The 15,121-nt window shown below is 41.2% G+C and overlaps 1 protein-coding gene across 1 annotated transcript in view; it reads left to right on the top strand.

Annotated features, from left to right (window-relative positions):
* DNAH6 (dynein, axonemal, heavy chain 6) overlaps positions 1-15,121 on the top strand; it is a 219,792-nt gene that overhangs the window by 61,392 nt on the left and 143,279 nt on the right. The window contains 4 exon segments of the mRNA XM_015564106.1: positions 3,709-3,960; positions 7,306-7,434; positions 9,729-9,842; positions 11,380-11,523. Coding sequence (XP_015419592.1) covers positions 3,709-3,960; positions 7,306-7,434; positions 9,729-9,842; positions 11,380-11,523 — 639 coding nt within the window.

Below are 15,121 nucleotides of genomic sequence, written 5' to 3'. Positions count from 1 at the left end.
CATTCTTAATTTCTAGGAAAAGTTCCACATTCTGCTTCCTGTTCCAAGCACAGTCCGCTTTCAGATGAAAAAAGAGAGGGGCTGCAAGCCTCAGACTAGCCTCTTACTCTTACTCCTTTTTCCTTTCTTGGAGAATTTCAAGGCTTCTTGGTGTCACGTTCTGTGGGAATGCTTCCTCATTCGAGGATGCTGAGATCACACTCTGGAGATCATTTCCTGATCTGACACTGCCCCTAACGACCTGGTTATATTTTGGTACTTGGCAAGCGGTAGCTCACAGGGTCGGTCCAGCCCCCCACCTGGTTTGTACAGTTTATGAGAACACAGCTGTGACTGTTGGCTTCGGTGTAGTGTGGTCTGTGGGTGCTTTCTCACTACAAGGGTAAAGCCAAGTAGTTGTGACAGAGACTGTATGTCCTGCAAATCTAAAACATTTACTCTCTGGCCCTTACAGAAAATTTCTGAGCCCTTTATAAAAGACGGCTCAGAGGTGCTGGTACCTGTTCTATTGTAATTAGCTGTGTGACCTTGAGCTTTCTCCTAGAGCTTTGCTTCTTCATCTGTAGAAAAAGACAAAGTGTACAATTGGAGCAAATTCAATTCAATTTCAGCAGTTTGAACACTACTATATACCAAGCCAAAGAAAACTGCTCTCAAACTGGCTTAAGCAATCGGAAAACTTATAGGCTATGCAGCTTTTGAAAAAGAAAAAAAGGGGGAGTGGGGGGCGAATGGGCATCAGGGAGGTTTGATGTAGTGACTCCGTGGTGTTACCAAGACTCTGTTTCTTTTCATTGTCTTTACTGAGCCTCCTGATGTGCCGGCTTCGTCAGAAGGCTCACATTCCCTCACATTTGTGACTTGGTGGTGAAATGCTCCACAAGCTCATTATTGCTTTGTTTCTGTACCAAGACAGAAAGGAAGATTGGGATGCTGAGCACACGTTTCTCTCAGCCTCAAACAGTAGTACCGGACCTCTGAATTAACTAATTGAATTAACTAAGACCAGAGGTCCACCCTTACTCAATCACACCGGCCAACGGAAGCCAGCCTCCTGTGTGCCTAGTGATCAGTCGGCCTCCACCTTTGTTTCTGAAGGAGAAATTGATCAATTTCCCCCCAAACCACATGGCGACCACCCAGCATGAAAGGAGCAGAATTGATGTTGGGGAGGACACGACAAAGTCACTACACAGGGCAAAGTAACAGAAAGGGTGTTTACAAGAGCTCCAAGAGTTTAGACAAACTTTTAAATAAGTTGTGTAATGTAGTTTGTTCTGGAAATGATCTTCACAACCTGCCCTTTCTGTTGGTTCATTTACCTGGCAGGGATTTAATGTGAAAAAAAAAACAGTCCCTTTATATACACTGTTGCTTCCAATACTTGCTCTTTGAACAGATGGTCAATTAGGGTTGACCTACAATGTATAGTAAAATGAAAAATAAATCAGTTTTGATTGACATTTTCTTTTTCTTTCCTAGGTAACTATAAAACCAGTGGGGGATTCCTCTGGTTCCCCAAAGCAGAGAGTCCACAAAGGGGCATTGTCCCTGGTGTGCTTTGTGTTTTTTGAGTTATGATGTAATCTCACTAAGCCTGTGGGCTTCTCTCTCTCCAGTTGTTCTCTCTCTCTCTCTCTCTCTCTCTCTCTCTCTCTCTCTCTCTTCCCCCCTCTTCCTTCCTCTCTGAAATCATTAAAAACAAAAAGAAACGGAGGGATTGAAATCAAGGAACAGCTGTGGAAATATCAGAAACACTTTCAGACAAAGTAAGCAGATGCCCTACACACAACAATGACAGCTAACACTGCTCAGACTCCTACTACTGGTCAGCCATTGCACTGCATGTTTTACAGACATTACATTTTAAATTCTCACAAAAACATAAGAAGTATAGATCAGTTTTATTCTGCAGATCTGGAAATAAGGACTAAAATAGGTTATGTTGAAGGTTTGATCTCTACCCCCAGTCAGAGAGTATGCGGAGGCAACCAATCAATATGTCTCTCTCACATCAATGTTTCTCTCACTCTCTTTCTCTCTTTCTCTTTTTCTCTCTTCCTCTCTTCCTCTCTCTCTCTCTTCCTCCATCCCTTCCACTCTCTCTAAAAATCATTGGAAAAAATATCCTTGGGTGAGGATTAACAACAACAACAAAAAAGGACAGGAACTAGGAACTGGTACAGCCTAGGGCAGTGGTCGGCAAACTGCAGCTCGCGAGCCACGTACCACGTGCAGGCGCACACGTACAGTGCGATTGAAACTTCGTGGCCCATGCGCAGAAGTCGGTATTTTATGGAAGAGCCACACTCAAGGGGCCAAAGAGCCACGTGTGGCTCGCGAGCCGCAGTTTGACGACCACTGGCCTAGGGAAATCAGAAGGCCTCTCTCTTTCCATCTTTCATTGCTGCTCCTCCCTAGAACTCTAGAGCGGTATTTCTCAAAGGGTGGTCCCCAAACCAGCAGCAGCAGTAGCAGTGGGAACTGTTAGAAGTGCATATTCCTCAGCCCCACCTTAGGCCTCTGAATCAGAAATTTGTAGGGGTGGGGGGGGGGAGCACTCAACAATCTGTGTTTTAACAAGCTTTCCAAGGTTGAGAACCATTTCTCCAAAAGCCTCTCTCTGCAATCTTCTCCACGTGGAAACAAATGGCCTCTGCCCACAGCTACAGTCTAACTCTTTCCACATTCAGGAGAGATCAGACTTATGTCAGATTGCTAGCTCCCAATTTGATGCTGCTTGTGACCAAGGAGGTTGAGTCAAGTTTCAGCGGTTCTCAACCTGTGGGTCGCCAACTGCGGGTCGCGACCCCTTTGGGGGTCGAACACCCCTTTCACAGGGGTCGCCTAAGACCATCAGAAAACACATATGTAATTACATATTGTTTTTGTGATTAGTCACTATGCTTTAATTATGTTCAGTTTGTAACAATGAAAATACATCCTGCATATCAGATACTTACATGACGATTCATAACAGTAGCAACATTACAGTTATGAAGTAGCAACGAAAGTAATTTTATGGTTGGGGGTCACCACAACATGAGGAACTGTATTAAAGGGTCGCGGCATTAGGAAGGTTGAGAACCACTGAGTTAGATGAACATGGCCACTTCGTCTATAACCCTATCACGGAGTTGGGGGAGGAGGGTTCTCTCAAAATTGGAGAGTCCCTCGCCAGAAAACTAGGAAAGACGCTGGCCACTGAAGGTAGGACATCAAGGTGAAGACGTTTAGTAGTCAGTTAGAGGTAGAAACAGTCTTTATTAAAGGATTCTGGGATGCTCATCATAGATTAGAGGTCTGAATCTATGCAGGCAGGAACGTGGCCTGTCCACAGCTCATGGCTGGGCTGGGACAGTCACAGTTCAGCACATATGCCAGGGGGCTCTGATATTACAGCTGAGCATCCTCACAGCACGCGTTGTCCCTGAAAACCTTAAATATTGGCACAAAAGAGAAAGGAGAAAAGTAAACATAAGAATAAGGCTAACTGTGCTCGGCTCTGAACAGCTGACCCCCTGGGCCTGATTACCCCGTATTGTAACAATGACAGCAGTGATCACCCGACAGGCTTCAGCCAGTTTCCCACGCTCTGCATGTGCTGGCTCTCCTCAGCCAGTGCTCAGAGGCTCCCCGGTGTTAGACAAGGCCTAAGGGTGTAACAGGACTCGGATTATTTAACAAGCGACCCATGTTTCCTTTCAGATCGAAACCCTTGAAGATGAAGGCAATGTGGTGATTCAAATGTACAAGCTCATTGAACAGTATCAGGTTCCCACACCGCCGGAAGACTTTGCTGTCTTTGCCACCATGAAGCCATCCATTGTTGCTGTTCGGAATGCCATCGATAAAGCCGTAGGTGATAGAGACGCAAGCATTAAGCAATTTTGTCTGCATTTGGGTAAAGATCTTGAAGATCTAACCAATGAAGTGAACGATGTCAAGCTGCAAGCACAGGTAAGTTAGGGAAGATTTTTAAAAAAATGTGTAAAGTTTGACTACTGTGTTTTAATGGAACCATTTCGGGAGCCTATTTTATTTTAATCTGATTTTACTTCTGTTTTATATGACTTTATTCTGACCAATTAACATGGTCTTTGAACTTCTATTTCTGAACTCTCTTCAAGTACTGAATACACTTCAGACCATTGCAAGCAGAGTATATACATAATAATTGAACTTTATTTATACTGGCTTGTACTTATTATTCTAAAATGCGTGTTTTTACAATTTGTTAGCATATTTATAGCTACTTCACAATGAGTTTTCTTAGCCACATATTCGAAAATTTCTATTTAGGAAGAGGCAGAATATAAAGCAATAATGATAGTGAAGACTATTTGGTTAACCTGCACTAATTTTACTATACAAAAGATACAAGGGGAATTTTTTAATAATTTAAAATAGACATCTGGGTGATTCTTAACTGACGCATATATGAACATCTGATTTTGTAATATCCATTTTAACATTGACTAAAACTTATCACAGAAGTATAGAACCATATAAAGTTATAATCAAATCAGGATAATTGGGAAAAAGTCAATGTCCATCAGCAAAGGATTAGTAAAATGTGTTAGGGTACATGTACCCAAAGGAAAACAAAGCAGACATTAAAGATTACAATATACATTTAAACGCATTAACGTGGGAATGTAAAAATAGCTAACATGTATTGTGTACTTGTTATGTGTCAGGTACTAAAGTACTTTTGTATTTTCACACAGAGAAAACTGTACATAACTAATATCTGTACAGCTTAGTGAATTATCAGAAAGAGAACACATCGTGTAGCCACTACTCATGTCAAGAACCATAACGTTACTGGTTCCTTTAGTGTCCCCTTTTATCACTAACCCTTTCCTCCTCTCCACATGCACCCACTACCCTGAATTCTAAACTATAAATTAGTCTTGCCTGTTTATGAACTTCAATTACATAGGATCATACAGTAGTATGCCCTTTGATTTTCATTCCTGAGATCCATCCATGTTGCTGTGTGTGAATGTAGGTTATTATCCATGTTCATTATTATATAGTGTTTCATTGTATATCACAATTTAATTATCCACAGTTGATGGACATTGGGATTGTTCGTTTTGGGCAATGATGAATAATGCTTCCAGGATCATTTGCATGTTTTCACTCATTTAATCCTCAGAACACTGATAAAGTTTTATTAGTCACAGTTTTATAGAGAAGGAGACCAAGACACAAAGAGGTTAAGTAATAATAAATGGAGGAACCAGACTTCAAGCTTAGTCAATCTGCTTCCAATGATTAATAGCCTGGTTAGGTGCTGCACTATATACTGCTTTCCATACAGAGCAGGCAATACAAAGTACAAGTGATTACCCTTTGTTTACAAACAGTACCTATGTGTATAGATGGGTTGCTAGAGAGAGCAGAAGTGCCAGCAAGTGCTTCATGTGTAGTCGCCCATTTTTAAAAGTGTGATGCACACACACAAAAGTGATAGCGGAGGTTCTCTCCAGCAAGTGCTCCTCCTACAGAGGGTTTGGAATTAACTCATTCTCACTCCAGCGAAGAACTGCAACTTCACCATTTCCATAAATGGTACCACCTTACTGTCAATGACTGTTGATAAAGGGAACTGGAGGAAAACACCTAAATGTGGCCATTGATGATCACACAATTTATTTCCGTTTGAAATGTCTCTTTTGTTTTTATTTGGCCTCTTTGGCATAGATTTTAACTCAAAATTGGAACTCCCTGTCAAGCAGGTCTTCCCCCCCCCCCCCCCCCCCGCAGCTCCATCAGGGGAAATCTGCATTTCCTCCCGGTGGATGGAGGGGAGGGGTGTCTGGTCCACGTGCTGCCCTCTGGAACACAGGGCTTCCAGTGCAGGTTGGCTGGGGTTGGGGGTCCCGGGCAGCTGCCAGCTCAGGGTCCTTCCTGGTTCTTTCGGTGCCATGCTAGCCCCTTCTGCTGCATTCTGCCATTTCTGCCATAGCCTGCAGTCTCAATCTGTGACTTCCTAATCCTGACCTCAGACTTCCTCTCTCCAGCAGTGCTTTCAGCAATGCCCCTGCCAGCATCAAGGCCATGAGGAGTCCATGATCCCCTGCATGCCACTCCCAGCCAGGAGGCGCCAGAGCGCCAACCCAAGCCCCTTCCTCCTTGGACATCTCCCTTCACTTTTTCTAACCAAGAACATGTTGCCATTTTGAGTGCAGGGACATGCTGTATCGGGGATGGGATCATTGGCCTCCCCACGCCACGGCTATGACAGCTCTGATTCCTCAGTTGCCTCAGAGTTTCCCAAACCTGGTTAGGTGTTTCTACTTTGTTCCTAAATTTTTCCATTCCTGTTCACAGGATGGGGCTTCCACCCACCAGGTCAGCCAGAAAACATGTCTGACCATTTATTCTTTATGTTCTCTCTTCCTCCCTCTCAGAATTCAAAGGCTTTCTATTTTTTTTATTATAAAATGAGAATTTTCCTTGTATTATAGTCTCTTCCTGCTTTTCTCTATTGCACTCACCTCTCCTTACCTGAAGTCACATTTGTGGAAGAAGTGTAGGACATGAAAGCAGATGAAGGAAGATATATTAGGTATTATTTAAAACTAGTGGCCCGGTGCACGAAATTTGTGCGGGGGGGGGGGGGTGTCTTTCAGCCCGGCCTACACCCTCTCCAATCTGGGACCCCTCAGGGGATGTCCCACTGCTGGTTTAGGCCCGATCCCACAGGCAGTGGGACATCCCTCTCGCAATCCAGGACCACTGGCTCCTAATCACTCACGTGCCTGCCTGCCTAATTGCCCCTAACCATTCTGCCTGCCAGCCTGCTTGCCCCCAACTGCCCCTACCGCTGGCCTAATCACCCCCAACTGCCTCCCCTTGCCAGCCTGCTTGACCCCAACTGCCCCCACCGCCGACCTGCTTGCCCCCAACTGCCCCCCCTTGCCAGCCTGCTTGACCCCAACTGTCCGCCCTGCTGGCCTGATGGCCCCTAACCGCCTCTGTCTCGGCCCTGCCACCATGGCTTTGTCCAAAAGGACTTCTGGAAGGTCTTCTGGTCTAATTAGCATATTACCCTTTTATTAATATAGATCATTGTTATTCCCATGGATAAGATTTTTAATGCATTTCCATAGTTTTTATAATACATATGTGTTGCGTTACAATTCAGGTAAAGCCATCATTTTAACATATTTTATAAAAAGCAGAGTGAGACGAGAATTTGAAAAATATGTTTTGAAAATGTTTGTTAATTTATTGCAATGGTCTACATCAAAAAGCAGGAACCGCTACTCAAAAGCTACCTTAATTTTACAGGATCCCCAGATTTTGGATATTAATGCCGACCAAGACAAAGTAAAGTCCCAACTGAATGAGCTGCAGTTAATTCTGGATGATCTTCAGAAACGTGCATTTCAATATAAATCTTACCAGAAAAATTTCAAGGTAATGACAGCTCTACGTGTGTTCTTATTTTTTTGAATTTATTTTTATTATTGAGAGTATTACAGATGTCCCCCTTTGTCCTCCCTTTGTCCCCCTCCACCTGGCTCTCCCTCCGCCCAGGCCTTTACCTAAATATTGTCTGTGTCCAGGTGTTAGAGCACCGGTTCTCAACCTGTGGGTCGACCCCTTTGGCGGTCAAACGACCCTTTCGCAGACCATCCTGCATATCAGATATTTACACTGTGATTCATAACAGTAGCAACATTGTAGTTATGAAATAGCAACGAAAATAATTTTATGGTTGGGTCGCAACATGAGGAACTGTATTTAAAGGGCCAGAAGGTTGAGAACCACTGTGTTAGAGACACCTCTCACGGACCCCAGAGAGCTGTTACAGGACAGCCCCCTGAGCCAGTGGGAAAGGGCTGTCCCCAACCTCGATCCACGTATTCTCACATAAATGAATTTATACGCAAGACCTTCACTGCATTGTGAAAAGCCAACTAATTAAAGCAATTAAAGCATGCATCTTTATTGAAAAAAGCAAAAGCAAAGCAAGGAAACCTATACACTGGCTTATGAAGCAGACGGGCTCTCAGCTCGTCTGAAGAGCAGGTTGGGTGGGGGTCTGAGGGATTATATGCCCTCCTGTCTATAGGCTTCGGTATTCCTCTGCTGACTATTGTGGTGCAGATTAATTCTCAAGGTCCCTTTTTTTACATTGTTGTGGCCTTCCCAGAATTCATGAGAAGCACCTGGTAATTTTATCTCGCCAAGCCTTGAGATTGCTGGCTTCTCTGCTTAGGGGGTAAAACTGCCCTTTTCCCCCCCTTCCCCTTCCTCCATCCCTTTCTGTATTCTCTCATTAGGGAGGTTTTTAAACCATTTGCTCTGGTGCTCTGGGGAAGATAATGGCTGGTTAGTTAATAGCTGGCTGCAAATTGCCCCATACCGTTTGGCCTTGTTTTAACTTTCCTGTCTCAGTTTCTCTATTCCTCCTGCCCTGGAATCCTGTAACACATGGACTATGCATATATGCATATAAGTTCTTTGGCTAGTCTCTTCCTGCCCTCCTGCCCCCTTCCCTTTGAGAGCTGTCAGTCTACATGTGTTTTTAAAACATGTCCACAGAAATGACACTGATGCACAAGTACTTTCAACAGCGTTACTGTGAGAGGTTCACATTTCGTGACCTTCAGAGATATACTTGAGCTACTGCTTTCATCCGTCAGGCTACTCCTATTATGAGACTTAACAAAATTCATCACTGAGAACAAAGTTTCACAAGCGTATGTGGATGAAAACCGGGAGAGTAACGCTGCTGCAAAGTTTTTTAAACAGGAAAATTTTTCTGGAACGGCATTCCAAGTCCTCAATAGTTCGTTTTCGACACTATTGAAATTGCTCTTCCCCTCTCTCATCAATCCATGTCTATGGGTCTTTAAGATAACTTGTTATGTAAAATTATTTATTTATCTAAGATGCACCTACACTGAATTTATCTGAAAAATAAAAAAGTCAATATTAAGAAAAAAATTGTAAATGGAAGATTATATACAAGAGAGGGTTTCGCGTGCCAGCAAAAGTTACTGGCCTGCCATGTTTGGCACGCGTGCCAGGGGTTGCCCACCTCTGACATAGATCCATGTATGCTGCTGCTATTGGCTGAAGAATTCAAAGCCCTACCTTAGTGGGGGTGAGGGCTCACAATTTCAGTGCAAGTGACTTCCCTGGAGGTTCCCCACCTCTGAGCCAAGGTAGTCTTTAAAACACTTCAGGAAAACAGCTTCAGACGTCCCCTCAGCAGCGTTTCTCTCTATAGGATTCGTAGACAGCCAGTGGGGTTAAAAAGAGGCAAGAGACCAGTTGGTCCTCTTCATCTTAAATCACCCCATTCCCTCCACCAGCTACTGTGCAAACATCTTCTTCCTCTTCTGTCAGCTAAGCCCTAAAGGGAGTCAGCCTCAGTTTCTGAAGATTCATCTGTTTTCCAAAAAAGGCCAAGCATGTATAGGCATGTATGATCCAACTTGAGGAAAAATGCCCACGGGACTCTTGTGATCCATGGATATTTTCATTTAAGGAAATATAAAGAGTTATATTTTGTCACTCAAATGGAAATTTGAATTTACATGTGTGTGTTTTTCTTCGTTTGTTTCTCTCTCATTCTTTTCCCCAGTTAGGCTCCCCCACATATTCTGCTTAGTCACTGTATCAAGAATTACTAATAGGAGGATAACAGGTGTTTATATCTGAAAATTAAAGAGTGCATTTTGTTTATTACATATTTAAAGGTGGAAGTTTCTAAGTTTGAAGATTTGGAAGTAGTGAGTGCTGAAGTGAAGCTCAAACAATTACTCTGGGATTCTATGTCCGAATGGGATCAACTCCACCAAGAATGGTTACAGGTAAAAAAAAAAAAAAAAAAAAAAGCTCTCAATTCTTAAATCATGTTTGTTTTAATGAAACTTAAAATCTTTACATCAATTATAATTGTTAAGCAATTTTGGTGACATATGCAATGTTATCATGTTATGGGAATTGTTGTAATTTTTCCAGTGACAAGCACAAAGGTCTTTCTGTCAGTGTACTTCATAGCATAATGCATGATGGGAAGGCAGCTCCTCAGGTCCCCGTTGAAGAAGGCTCAATGAAGAGAGCGCCAAGAGGACCTTGACTGCTCTGTGGGTTTTGAACCAGTGCTGTCATGATCCAGTGCACCCAAGTGCTCTTGAGGATTGTAGGTTTTTACTGGGGATCTGTACACTTCAGGTTCCTGCTAGCTTAGGTTCTGTTTTTGTTGTCCTTCAAAAAAAAAAGAAAAAGAAAAGGAAGCTATTTGTTCACTGTAATAGAGTGGAATCAGAGCAATGAAATTTGGGCTCTTCCTTGGAGAGCTCAAAAGTAAATTAAGTTAATTAGGGGGCCAAGTAAAATAGAATTTGGTTTTTAGGTTCTATCTTTATATTTGAATTTAACATGACCATATATTTTCAATTGTGAAATGGACGTGTTAGAAATGCCACCAACTTCACAAATACTCTTTTACACTTGCTCATTCATCCTACCAGTGCTGATAGCTATAACTAGAAGTCATAGGTCTGGGTTACATAACAGTGACATAGGATATGTTCTCCAGATAAGGTTCTAGCTGCTGGGGATACCAGTGGGAAATAAAGAGGACAAAGTCCAAACCATTATAGGACTTACCTTTGGTGAGGAAAACAGAAAAAAAGCAAACATCTGCTATAATAACAGAGACTTTTAAGTGCTCTCCTATAACTCACCTGTCACTTACCTCAGAAGTAGAAGCTCCTGAGGAATAAAGAAGCTTAGAGAGTTTTCTGATCACCCCCAAAGATGAGGACAGTGGCTCCCAAAGTGGCAAGAATTCATAAAAAATGCACAAAAAGACCCATTAGGGGTTAGAAAGAAAATGTTGAATCTGGGGGGGAAAAATGAAAGTTTTACAAATTTTCTGATGCCTCAGTCCCTATGACCATCTGACATTTCAATATATGTGTACACTTATATGTTTATATAACTGAAATATTTTTAAAGATGCATGAATATGTTGGGGCATCTTTAAATCCTTTATATTAAAGGGGCACATATCAAGCAGTAGGAGAATACTAGGTGAGAAATTTATAGTTAGCAAGAGTAAAAATTGCTGTATATCTTCTTACAAGGTTTGGTCCTCAGGAATAAATTACAGGACTTGTAATAATGTGTTGATATAGGAGACAAGGACATGAAAAGAATAATAAATATGCCCGATAGACTATTGGAAATCTCAATAAGTAAAGCCATTTCCAAAAAAGTATAGAGTTGAGTTGGATTAACAATTTTGCTACTGGAATATCTGAATAAAGTAAACAGTTCCGCTGTTTCAATCTAGCCCATTATCTTATATCTTAACTTCTTTGTTTCCTTTAATTTTCATAGTCCAAATTTGACAGCCTGGATCCGGAATCCCTGAACAGTCAAGTCTCTAAATATGCCAAATTTGTGACTCAACTGGAAAAAGGCTTGCCACCCAACAGTGTAGTGCCCCAGCTAAAATCTAAGGTGGAAAAAATGAAAGAAAAGGTAAGTTCGGTAGAAATTATTTCCAAAACTCCAATCAGTAATATTGCTCCATGCCAGTGATACTGGCATCAGGAACTGCTCTGCACACAGAGAGGAAAGAACAGACAAACTCCATTATTGAGAGAGAACAGTCAGCCGCCCGGTCTTCAACTGACCGAATCACGCAGCTGAATCCCATGGCTTGAAGTGGCATTCGGAGTAAGAGTGTTTCCCCATCCACTCAGCCTATAGACGGCAGGACAAGGCCAGGGCAGCCTTGTCCATTGACAGCTCTGCCCCAAGCAGATCTGCCCTTTTCCCAGACGTGCCATGATGTGAGGGAGCTTGGGAAGCTTGGCAGTAGGTGGGCAGGGCTGGCTCTTTGAAACCTGTCACTGCTAAACCAGCGCTTGAAATGGGAAGGAAAAGGGAAATTATTTTTTATTCTTTTAAGCAAAAAAAGAGATAAAGGACTGAAAGAAGACATGAGTAGAAAGAGTAAACAAAGCTTCGGGCACAATGCGAAGCAAATGTTCCCTCTTGAAAAGAGTGTTTTTGTAGTTTTTTCTCCTTTAACCTTGCAATAACTAGTCAAAACAGTTCTTAAACGTTACTTATGTCAGTTTCTTTATTGCCTTTAGTGTGCTTTTAACATATAATTTTTAAAATATTCACTTGTCACCGTCTGCATTCCATCTTTTGTTCCTTGGAAATCCTGGAACTTGCATACAGTAAACTTACATACAGTAAAACTCAGTTTTTATGGGAAAAGTCATGTAGCCAGCACAACAGTATTGTACAGAATACTCCCATCACCACCCCCCACCACCACCAAATTCCCTTATGTTTTACCTTTGCAGTTGCTCCATCTTCAGTCCCAACCCCAGGGAACCACTGATCTGTTTTCTGACCCTATAGTCTTCTCTTTTGCAGAATATGATATAAACTGAATGATACAATATGGAGGCTTTTGAGTCTGACCTCATTCACTTAGAAAAATGCATATATGCCATGCACTCATATCCAGAATGCATCACATACTCTTATAACTCAAAAATAAAAAAGGTAAAAAAAAAAAATCCTTTAAAATGGGCAAAGGATTTAATAGACATTTCCCCAAAGAAGATATATAAAAATATGCTGAACATCATTAGTTATTAGGAAAAGACAAATTAAAGCCACAATAAGATACTACTTTGTACCCACAAGGATGACTGTGATCAGAAAGACAAATTATAGGCAAGGATCTGGAGGAATTAGAAGCATCATATTTTCTGGTGAAATTATAAAGCAGTACAGCCTCATTGGTTTGGCAGTTTCTCAAACCAACATAAACTTAATTTACCAAGTCACTCCACTCGGTATATACCTAAGAGAATTGAAAACATGTTCACACGAAAATTTGTATATGAATGTTCATAGTAACATTATTCATAACTAGAGGCCCAGTGCACAGATTTGTGCACCAGTGGGGTCCCACAGCCTGGCCTATGCCCTCTCGAAATCCAGGACCCCTCGGGGAATGTCAGAGAGCCAGTTTTGGCCAGACCCCTGCAGGCCTAATTAGAATTTTTAAAATCTCTCTATGTTGTTACATGAAGCAATAGTTCATTAATTTTTATTGCTGAGTACTATTCCATTGTGTACATTACTACAGTTGATTATCTAATGTTTTTGCTAATGTTATGTGTTCTGTCTTTACATATACAGCAAACAATATATTGTCATTATTTTTGTTCTAGATAGTTAGCTTTTAATATAATAAAGAAGGGGAAAAAATTTACCTTTATTCCATTTCCAATGTTCTTTTTTTCTTTGTATGGATGTAAGATTCTGACTCAGCATATTCATTCTGCCTGAAGAACTTTCTTTAATATTCCTTACTGAATAGATATGCTAACAATGAATTCCCTAAATTTTTGTTTTAAGAAAGTCGTTAATTTTTTTGAGTGATGTTTTCACTGGATATATAATTCTGAACTGACACATTTTGTTTTGTTTTCATAAACTTAAAAGTATCCTTTCATTATATTCTTGCTTGTATGGTTTCTAACAAGAAATCAGCTGCAGTTCTTTTTCTTGATTTTTCTGTGGATAATATGTTTTTTTCTGTCTGGCCGCCTTCAAGATTTTATCTTTTCCTTGTTTTTTGGCAGCTTGTAATGCAATATGCCTAGGTGTGTGTTGATGTCATTTTGTTGTTGTTGCAGTTTTATGGTTTGTATTTGTTCTGCTTGGTTTTCTCTAAATTTTTTGGATCTCTGGTTTGGTATCTGTCTTTAATTTTGAAAAAAAATGCAATGTAACTGTTATTTCTTCAAATATCTCTTTTTCTCTGTTTTCTAGCACTTATTCTTCTGGAATTTCTATTACATGTGTTTTAGACCATCTAATATTGTGCCACAGCTTCTGCATATTAGGTTACAGGTTTTCGTGGGGGAGGAAGGGGACACTAATTTTTCTCTGTGTATTAGTTTGGGGAATTTTTACTCATTTATCTTCATGTTCACTGATTCCTTAGCTGTGTCAAGTTCATCAAAGGCTCTCCTTAGCTCTCTTACTATCTTTTTTATATCTAACATCTGTTTAATTATAATTTCCATCTTCGTATTAACATTTCCCATCTGATGTTGCATGTTGTCTACCTTTCCTATTAAAACCATTAATATATTCATCACACTTTTTAAATTTTATTTATTTATTTATTTATCTTCACCCCAGGGAACTTTCCATTGATTTTTAGGTAGAGAGGGAGGGAGGGAGGGAGAGAAACATCGATGTGAAAGAGACACACAAATTGGTTCCCTCCCGCATGCACTCTGACCAAGGTCTGGGATGGAACCTGCAACCTAGGTAGGTGCCCTTGACCAGAAATCAAACCTTTTGACCCATCAGTGTGAGATCTGACGCTTTAACCACTGTGAAACCCTGGTCAGGGCATTAATCACACTTCTTTTGTAGTCCCTGTCTGTTAATGCTAACGTGTCATATCTGAGTCTGGCTCTGATTGTTTTTTGTCTCTTGGATGCATGTTTGTCTTGTCTTTTAATATACTACTTAAATTTTGGTTACAAGCCAACATTTTTAGATTTGTGTAATATAGTAAGTAATGCCTTTCCTTCCACTTGGTGTTTTGTGTGGCACGTTACGTTACATCTAGGTAGGAACTGGGGTACCTTTGAGGTTTGATGTTCCTATAGCTGCCGTCAGTATACCACAGCCTTTAAATTGTCCTAGTGGGAGGAGGGTGAGGTGGGAACTGGGTGGAGGGGAGTTATGGGGGGAAAAAAGAGGAACAAATGTAATAATCTGAACAATAAAGATTTAATAAAAAAAATGAAAATAAAAATAAATTGTCCTAGTGATACCTTGTGTGTGAGGTTTGATCTGGTTTGCCAAAGATCATTGTTTCCATTTCCCCCTGACTTTGTGGCCTCCCTTTGTATTGTGCCCAGAAAGAATCTGTCTCATAGTTTCCACTCTGTACTCCACTGTTTTTTCCACTCAATACTTGTTAGCCTGGTAGAAGAAATGAAAGGGGCAGTCCCTCCTTTCTGAGTAAGTTCTATCTTAACAAGGCATTGTGTCCCTTGTTCTCAGAGTTCTTACAGTATTCCTG

Source organism: Myotis davidii, unplaced genomic scaffold (assembly GCF_000327345.1).
Source record: "Myotis davidii unplaced genomic scaffold, ASM32734v1 scaffold339, whole genome shotgun sequence".
NCBI lineage: Eukaryota > Metazoa > Chordata > Mammalia > Chiroptera > Vespertilionidae > Myotis > Myotis davidii.
This window is presented reverse-complemented; position numbering and strand designations above follow the sequence as displayed.